This window comes from Oncorhynchus clarkii, chromosome 12, assembly GCF_045791955.1.
Source record: "Oncorhynchus clarkii lewisi isolate Uvic-CL-2024 chromosome 12, UVic_Ocla_1.0, whole genome shotgun sequence".
NCBI lineage: Eukaryota > Metazoa > Chordata > Actinopteri > Salmoniformes > Salmonidae > Oncorhynchus > Oncorhynchus clarkii.
The window spans coordinates 81,425,655-81,435,166 of NC_092158.1; the positions used below are offsets into that span (position 1 = coordinate 81,425,655).

Here is a 9,512-nt window from a genome sequence, read left to right on the forward strand (position 1 = left end):
TAGTCAGGATTCTAGCAGCCGTATTTAGCACTAACTGAAGTTTATTTAGTGCTTTATCCGGGTAGCCGGAAAGTAGAGCATTGCAGTAGTCTAACATAGAAGTGACAAAAGCATGGATTAATTTTTCTGCATCATTTTTGGTCAGAAAGTTTCTGATTTTTGCAATGTTACGTAGATGGAAAAAAGCTGTCCTTGAAATGGTCTTGATATGTTCTTCAAAAGAGAGATCAGGGTCCAGAGTAACGCGAGGTCCTTTCACAGTTTTATTTGAGACGACTGTACAACCATTAAGATTAATTGTCAGATTCAACAGAAGATATCTTTGTTTCTTGGGACCTAGAACAAGCATCTCTGCTTTGTCCGAGTTTAAAAGTAAAAAGTTTGCAGCCATCCACTTCCTTATGTCTGAAACACATGCTTCTAGCGAGGGCAATTTTGGGGCTTCACCATGTTTCATTGAAATGTACAGCTGTGTGTCATCCGCATAGCAGTGAAAGTTAACATTATGTTTTCGAATGACATCCCCAAGAGGTAAAATATATAGTGAAAACTATATATTTTCTATATATATAGTCCTAAAACGGAACCTTGAGGATCACCAGTTGAATTTACAGTTGATTTGTCAGAGGACAAACCATTCACAGAGACAAACTGATATCTTTCCGACAGATAAGATCTAAACCAGGCCAGAACTTGTCCGTGTAGACCAATTTGGGTTTCCAATCTCTCCAAAAGAATGTGGTGATCGATGGTATCAAAAGCAGCACTAAGGTCTAGGAGCACGAGGACAGATGCAGAGCCTCGGTCTGATGCCATTAAAAGGTAATTTACCCCCTTCACAAGTGCAGTCTCAGTGCTATGATGGGGTCTAAAACCAGACTGAAGCATTTCGTATACATTGTTTGTCTTCAGGAAGGCAGTGAGTTGCTGCGCAACAACCTTTTCTAAAATTTTTGAGAGGAATGGAAGATTCGATATTGGCCGATAGTTTTTTTATATTTTCTGGGTCAAGGTTTGGCTTTTTCAAGAGAGGCTTTATTACTGCCACTTTTAGTGAGTTTGGTACACATCCGGTGGATAGAGAGCCGTTTATTATGTTCAACATAGGAGGGCCAAGCACAAGAAGCAGCTCTTTCAGTAGTTTAGTTGGAATAGGGTCCAGTATGCAGCTTGAAGGTTTAGAGGCCATGATTATTTTCATCATTGCCATGTCATTAGCCATGGCAAAATATATAGAATAGTTTTTAAACAATGCTTTAAAACTGCAAGATTTTCTCTAAGTCTCATGGCACATCGGCCCCAGATGTGCGGTCCAGCCCTGCACACACACACACACATGCACTGTTTTGTCAGCTTCACAGCTTCTTTGAGCTGTCTCATTCCATGCCAAATGTTCACCCAATGTCTCCATCTCCAACCTGTATCAAATAAACTTTATTATAAGTGTTGTAGAGAAAACATGTTGCTATCTTCTCATCTTTGTACTAATTAATCCTCACGTGGCATTCAGTTTCTCATATTGATTACGATTACAGGATTGACTAAAACTCTACAAAGTGTGATTGCTCTACGTACAAAGTGTGATTGCTCTTGAACGCTCCCCTTGCGCGTCGTTTCTATGATATTCCCTGATCTGCACACTGTTGGAATGTTTGGCTACTCTCGCATCTGGGTAGCTATGTTCTATCACTCTGTGGAATGGGTAGCGCAAGCAGTTTGCCTGGACGCCTGGAAAAATCTATGGAGCCGTCTACTACAGTACTGTGCAATCACAGCTAGCTGGACTCTGGACAGTCTGGTCCGTCAAGGCAGTTAGGCAGATACAGAATATCATCGGTTTAAAATATTGCATTAATCATGGCTGATTTTGAGGAATTCGAAAAACAGCTGAGCGAAAACCGACAGGGTGATTTCCCATTTTATTTCAGCCTTCAATTTTGGATGTGTTGCAATGGTTCTAGCTATCTATAAGCTTTTTGATAGCTAACTAACATTAGCTAGCTAACTAGCATGCATTATTGTGGTTATGTAGCTAGTTGTCAAGTTAGCTAGATAGCTTTGCTAGAAGAGCTAGCCATGCTATATGCAGATGTAGCTTATTTGACTAGCTAGCTAATTTAACCATTAGCCACTTAATTTATTGATTAGCAAACATGGCATGGCTATAGTTCGAGTGAATTAGCTTATCTAACGTTACCTAGCAAAATTGATAGTTAACTAGCTAACTATAGCTGCACCAGATATCTAGATGCACTCACTGATCTATTGCACTAGCCAGCTAGAGTTAGCTAGCTAGTTACCAAAATAATCAAGCTAGCTATCCCAGACTGACTGATCAATTTCGTTTGCTTGGTCAGCTTGCAGGTAGGTTAGCTATATCTTGGTCCATAATAAGCATCCCACTGGAATGTTATGAACTAATTTCTGTCAAATCTATTCACATAGCTGGAAGCAGCTTCTGTGTATTTTACCCCGATCAAATTAAGTTTATTCAAGAGTTCATACTAGCTTATTACAACCCCTCTCTGCATGTTAGGTATGTCAGGTGTATTATAGTGACCCATTGTGCTTAATGATGCTGAAACATGATTGAATATAGCTACCAAAAGCTTGTCTTATGTTCCATCCTTTCTCTTCCCACCTACATAGAGAGAGAGAAGGAGAGACGCAAGAAGAGGAGCGGGAGTGGGTCTCAGAGCCATAGTGAGAAACATCGTTGCTGGAGCAAAGACCGGGGCAACCGGAGCCGAGAGAAGCGAAGCCGCAGTAGAGACAGGAGGAGCGGCAGTAGAGACAGGAGGAGCCGGGAGCAGAGGAGCACCTCGCGGGAACACAAGAAGCACAGGTGAATATTTAGCCCCTGGTACAGTACCTGGAGCCACTCACTGACAGAAGGTAGCATGTCAGGTATACTAAGGTATTGCCTTTTCAGTGTTACCTTTGCCAACAATGAGCCAACATGTATTCCGTTTACTCAGCTATTCTCCACGAAGAACAAGGAGGAAAAGGACCTGCAGATACTGGGATGTGCCTCCCCCTGGCTTTGAACACATCACACCATTGCAGTACAAAGCTATGCAAGGTATCTGTCAGCTTCTCTTTGCCTGTGGCTAATATCCTACTGTAATGTTCCCCTGTTTTATTTATTTCCTGTTAAGTTCATACATGTAAGAATTAATTGTCCAGAACAGTGCCAGTTACTAAGGTTGTGTGAAGTTTCTCTTGCTCTCTACTTTTCCCTTCAGCGGCTGGGCAGATACCCACAATAGCCCTGCTGGCATCATCTGCCATGAGTGGGTTGGCAGTAACACCCACCCAAGTGCCCATAGTTGGCAGTCAGATGACTAGGCAGGCTCGACGTCTCTATGTTGGCAATATTCCCTTTGGTGTGACAGAGGTAAACTTCCCAGAGGACTTACGTTGTCTTGCACATTGAAGTGACAACATCGTATTTCACGGTATTTTTGCAGTTACTGTATGGGTTTCAGCTGTTATTTTTTCCTTTATTTATTTCTGTTTTTAGGAGTCCATGGCAGAATTCTTCAATGCCCAAATGAGGCTTGCAGGCCTATCACAAGCCCCTAGCATCCCTGTGCTTGCTGTGCAGATAAATCAGGATAAAAACTTTGCATTCCTAGAGGTAGGTTGCCTTGTGTCCTCTCTCTTCTGTATATGTTGGTGTGTAACATTAGTTGCCTTGCATAACTTACTTAAACTGTCTAACTCCCTGTTTGGCATCTTCCTCTCCAGTTCCGGTCTGTCGATGAGACCACACAGGCCATGGCTTTCGATGGAATAATTTTCCAAGGTCAGTCGTTGAAGATAAGACGACCACATGACTACCGGCCCCTACCTGGCATTTCAGAGCAACCTGCTTTTCATGTCCCAGGTTTGTACAGTGGCAACATGCTTTCTTAGTTATGTAGTTCACATTCATAGCACCAGTAGATATCAGCTACAGTACAGGTATATTGCAGTTGAACGTGTTTATTGTTGTTTTTGTCTCTCTAGGTGTCGTGTCCACAGTGGTACCAGACTCCCCACATAAACTGTTTATTGGAGGCCTACCCAACTATCTCAATGATGATCAGGTACTTCACTCAAACAGTCATTTCACATTGACAACACAAGCATACCTGACCCTTCTCATTTGTATTACTTTCTTGAACTGGTCACTGAAGTGACAGACTTACAGTATTCTGTTCTGGTTGGGTGGGGGAGAAGTGACCTTTGTCCTTTACACTTACAACCATGTTGAGGCCACAGGAGGTTGGTGGCGCCGTAATTGGGGAAAATGGGCTTGTGGTAATGACTGGAGCGGAATCAGTGGAATGGTATCCAGGTGTTTGATGCCATTCCATTTGCTCCTTTCTGGCCATTATTATGAGCCGTCCTCCCCTCAGCAGCCTCCACTGGTTGAGCTACAGTGAGCTAAATAAAGCTTATAGGCACACGTGAATAAAACATACTAGGGAGTAACAATGGGAATAACATTTGGCCTAAAGTAGACAGTATGATCTTAACTGTAGCTGATGCTCTTTCCCTGGCCATAAGTCCATGACAGGCATTTAGTAGTGTAGAGATGCTTATAGGAACTAACACATTCAGCACTGACAGCATTTGCTTCAGTCAGTGCTTTTGTGCTAAGCACAATGTACACCCTACCCAAAGGAGAAGTTGCTGTTTGAAAAACATTGAATAATTGACCTTCAATTGAATTATGAATTTTAACAAAATTGTATTTTTTCAGGTTCTGTTTTCATTGTCTACAATTTGACCAGTGTTGTATGGAAATCAAAATATGAATGTATTATTTATGTCTGATATTTGTGAAGATGCCAGTAACTCCTCCTTTTATGCAGTTTGTTTTTACACTTCTGTTAGAAATCATGAGATTACATTTCATTAGCATTATTCATTAGCATTAGTTAATGTGAACACATTATTTTTCACTCCATGAATCGCTCTGATGTGTTTGAATAAAAACTCAGCTAGTGATTTCATGACTGAACTAAATTGTGAATTAGTATTTACACACATTATTTATGCATAATCATCAACACAGTTTCAATCTCGTTCACTTGATTTAAGAGATAACAATAGTATCTCTATCAGATAAGTAGTTTATAGTCACTAATGGTCCCATGAAAACATACTTTTGAATGGGATAAATGCGTGACCACCTGCTAGCAGGAGCTATAAGTATATGAATTGGTGGGTTAATAGGCTTGATTATCAGTACTCCAGTGAGTGAAAAGTGTAACTGTTCAGCTGTATGCTAATTTCTCATTTTAACCATGCTTATTTGACAAAGGTAAGCAAAGTCCAGTTCATAAGATGGAGCGAGGTACCATGTCCTAGATATCACAATATGCAGGCTTGAGTAAAATTCCTGGTTAAGTCAAATGGTTGCCAACAACAGTATTCCATGATTCCTCACACCAAACATATTACGCCCTGACTGTGCTACATCTTCACTCCAAGCTCCAGAGAGATTGGGAAACGGCATAGTTCTGCAATGTTGTTGTGCACTAAATGAATTGGATTCTAACTTTCCATTCCTCCTGATTTTCTTTCTAAACAGTACCCTGATTGTACCCTGGTGTTTATTTTCTTATTCTTTTTTACTCTTGCAGTCACTGCTACTGCTTTGATACTCACAGCTCTTTCATTTTTGTTCCCCCACTTTGTCCCCAGCTAGGGGCCTGTAAGATCGTTAAGTCTGCGCTCATAATTTGTTCAGTAGTACTGATCTACTGCTGCCATGCCAACATGTAACACAAGGCAAGTAAGACATTCCGTTCCTCCCACGGATACACTCCTAGCCAGCAGGTTCCCTTCCTGGCTACTCTTTCTCTCTCTCCCATCACTCTTTTGAAACGCGTTAAGGACTAAATTAGTTAGGGGTGGGATAAAATAAACAGATACCCGATTAATGTTAGGTTTTGGGGTGGTTCTCAGCCTTAAAAATAAAGTTAAGACTGTGTTAACATGATGTACTGTCATGAAACAAGTGCATTTTGTAGATGAAGTGATAGCCAATCAGTTTACTTTGATGATGGGTTCATCATTATTGGATTTTATAATCAGTGCACAATTTTCAGCACAACTTGTGTTATTACTGTTTAATAACTTTTATTATTGTTAAGTAAATTAATTTCTGGTAAAATATGAATCAAATGAAATACATTACACAAAGTTTGTTAATCCAGTTCTGTCTATCTGTACCTGTTTTGTCATACAGAAAATCAGTCATTCAGAGCTCTTTCAAAAATCTCATATATAGTTTCCCTGGATTATTGTGGATTTAGTATATGTCATACTTAAATAGAGTTCATCTGTAAAACATCAGCCGTTGTGTGCATATTCAAATGATTTGCTTCGTAATTAAGCAATCTTAATCTCATCACACTGAAACTGATAAACATTCTACAATTTTTTTGTATTTGTTTTTAATACAAGATACAAATATTTAGTTTTCTTTGACCATGTCATTTATTGCACTTCTCCAGGCCATTCACCTTGATATGATTTCTCTCCTCATGACTATTAGATGGAGGCTTAGAATGAATTCAGTAGAAAATGTGGTGGATTCATATTACCCTGCTTATGTCTCTGCTTGTCTTCATCTCTTATGCAGGTGAAGGAGCTCTTGACATCATTCGGACCACTCAAAGCTTTCAACCTTGTCAAGGACAGTGCCACGTCACTTTCCAAAGGTTATGCCTTTTGTGAATATGTTGACATCAGTGCGACTGATCAGGTACAGATGAGCAAATGCTATGCCTTCTCATGGTTATGGTTTATCATTTTTTGGTGTCAAATTAATCTTGTTTTTAAGGTTCTATTCCATATTTGAAACGTTTCTGTGTATGTTTGTCAGGCGGTGGCTGGGCTCAATGGCATGCAACTGGGTGACAAAAAGCTCATCGTCCAGAGAGCAAGTGTGGGAGCCAAAAACGCCAATCCGGTGAGCGCAGTTCGCTTGTGCATTTTGAATTGCAAGAAACAAATGTGAGTACCAGCAGTCTAAATGTGTCGTCTGTCTGGGCTGTTTTCCTTCCTCCCACCTAGACTGCCATCATCGAGACCCCGGTGACGCTGCAGGTGCCTGGGCTGCAGGGACTTCAGAACTCTGGGCTGCCCACAGAGGTGCTGTGCCTGCTCAACATGGTGATGCCTGAGGAGCTGGTGGATGACGAGGACTACGAGGAGATCCTGGAGGACATCAGTGAGGAGTGCTGCAAGTACGGCAGCGTGCGCTCCATCGAGATTCCCCGGCCTGTCGAAGGAGTGGAGGTCTCTGGCTGTGGCAAGGTAAAAGGTTGAACTGAGGTTATTCAGTACAGAATGAGACTATGCTCTTCACTGTTGTTAAACATAAGTACTTGGTCTGAACAAAATAAAAAACTGTAATACACCACATGAAGTATGAATTGTTGTTGAAGTAACATGTATGTATTTGCTATTTGGATCCTGATGAAGTTGATGGTTATTTTTGTTTCAGATCTTTGTGGAGTACGTTTCTACTGCAGACTGTCAGAAAGCCATGCAGGCCCTCACTGGCCGCAAGTTTGCCAACAGAGTGGTGGTAACCAAATACTATGATCCAGACATGTATCACAGACAGGAGTTCTCAGGGTAGAGGGGAAACAGGAGGCAATACATGGAATTAACTGGGACCTCCTCTTTCCTGCTTCCTCAAACCTGGTTTCAGCTCTTCAGTATCGTGTGTTCTCTCTCCAGTATTCACAGCTAGTACGTTGTAACCCTATCCTCAATTACTACAGTAGTACAGATTTTTGGGAAAAAATACTTGATTTTTACATGTGTCTTTTAGATACTCTAACTGATATATTACACCAACAAAAAATATCTGTGTGCAGTGAATGAATTTAATGAAATGTATACAAATAAATAAAACCATGCTTTTTGTGTAGGATTCCCTTTGCAGAAGTAGTATGAATGTCATGTGTACTTAGATCTAAAACCAGACTGTAACATAGCCAGTGTTGCTGTCGTTCTTAACTCTGGAGTCAATGAGATGATACAAAAGTGAAATGTTTAGATTTCTATTCTGAGCACAAGCTTATTTTGTCTCTTAACTTAAAGAATTGTTAAGTCGAGATGTACCTATATTTGATAGCTATCATACTTTCACTGTGTGATTCTGAGAAGTAACTAACAGTGAAATATTATTGTATACCCCCCAGAGTCAGATGAACTTGTGAATACCATGTTTATGTCTCTGCATCCAGTAGGAAGGAAGTTAGAGGTAGTTTCACGAGGCAAGTACCATAGACTCCCAGTCATTGAGCTAACGCTAGTTAGCAACTTCCTTAAAATTGCATGTAGAGACATAAAAATGGTTTCCACAGGTTCATCTCACTCTAGGGAAGTAGAAAACATTTCCACAATCCTGAAGTTTAAAACTCAAACACCAAAAAACATGTGTTAGAAAAACACTCAACACTAATATTTACAAAAAGTGAACAAAACAATTGTTTCAACAAAGTCATGATTTGGGCATTTTCACAGCGGTTTAAACCCATAACCTTGACATTTGCAGATTGTTTTGTGATCGTCCTCTGGATTAAGAATTTGTGTCATTTAGATTGTAGCAAAAAATTACAAGGTCACAAAAATACCATACTGGCCATAGAAAGGGACATTATGCATAGTTTTTGTTAAAGGAAATATTTGGTCATCCTACAGGAAAGGACAAGGAGATTTTAGAAGATGTGCTTTCAATTTATGTAAATAATGTATGTAGCTAATGTATATCCTGTGTTTTTGTTATCTGATGCTTTCGTAATTGTATGGAAGAAAATTGGTTAATTTATTTTTACCCAAAGGTTTTTTAAGCTTCATGAAAATTGCAGACGTGAGTTGATCCAACATTGTCGTTGTATGACAGTAATTCATATCATTCATCATTACAGTGAGACTACCGTTGAGTGTTTTATTATGTACTGTAAATCACATACGATTACAACAAAAACAGTATGCTTCATTATGGGTACATTGGAAATGAGCTTTCAACTAATGAAATCCAGTTCATTGATTCAAAATAATTAGAATTACTGTTTTTGTAAATGTGGTTTTGAATGTGCCAAAACTGAAAGCATTTTTATGTATGCCACTGCCATGCCTTGAATAAATGCCTGCATCCTCTGTCAGTCTATAATATTGTTGCTATGAAATAAGGCTAATGTCAATTTCAGGACAAAGGCATCTTGTGATATCAGATCAGGTGAGGAAATGTGAATACACTGTGAACGCACACCAGACTGATTATCAGTTCAGCTATCTGTCAGTAGAAGGCAGCAAAATTTAGCTTTATCAGGCTGGTCTCATAGACTAGACATAACATAGTAAACGAAAATCCAGGACACTCAAATGAGTATAATATGTTAATAAAACATTAGAAAAAAGGTTACTTAAGGCACAAACGAAAGGAGGGTATATAACACAAATCTGTATCAACCCAAATGTTGCAGGTTTGAATCTCA

General features: G+C 39.8%; 1 protein-coding gene across 1 annotated transcript; it reads left to right on the forward strand.

Annotated features, from left to right (window-relative positions):
• The first annotated feature begins 1,623 nt into the window (after positions 1 to 1,623).
• LOC139421452 (splicing factor U2AF 65 kDa subunit-like) lies at positions 1,624 to 9,174 on the forward strand. The gene is made up of 11 exons (XM_071172373.1): positions 1,624 to 1,906; positions 2,650 to 2,845; positions 2,979 to 3,082; positions 3,246 to 3,397; positions 3,524 to 3,640; positions 3,751 to 3,889; positions 4,012 to 4,091; positions 6,641 to 6,763; positions 6,884 to 6,970; positions 7,075 to 7,317; positions 7,508 to 9,174. The coding sequence occupies exons 1-11, from the start codon at positions 1,858 to 1,860 to the stop codon at positions 7,643 to 7,645; spliced, it is 1,428 nt and encodes a 475-aa protein (XP_071028474.1). The 5' UTR covers positions 1,624 to 1,857; the 3' UTR covers positions 7,646 to 9,174.
• Positions 9,175 to 9,512: the final 338 nt, after the last annotated feature.

Excerpts from the sequence above, each read along its gene's own strand:
- LOC139421452 (XM_071172373.1), top strand. The coding sequence starts at position 1,858 with ATGGCTGATTTTGAGGAATTCGAAAAACAGCTGAGCGAAAACCGACAG. Across the intron at positions 3,083-3,245 it reads GCAGTACAAAGCTATGCAAG|CGGCTGGGCAGATACCCACA; the intron begins GTATCTGTCAGC and ends TTTTCCCTTCAG. Across the intron at positions 6,764-6,883 it reads ACATCAGTGCGACTGATCAG|GCGGTGGCTGGGCTCAATGG; the intron begins GTACAGATGAGC and ends TATGTTTGTCAG.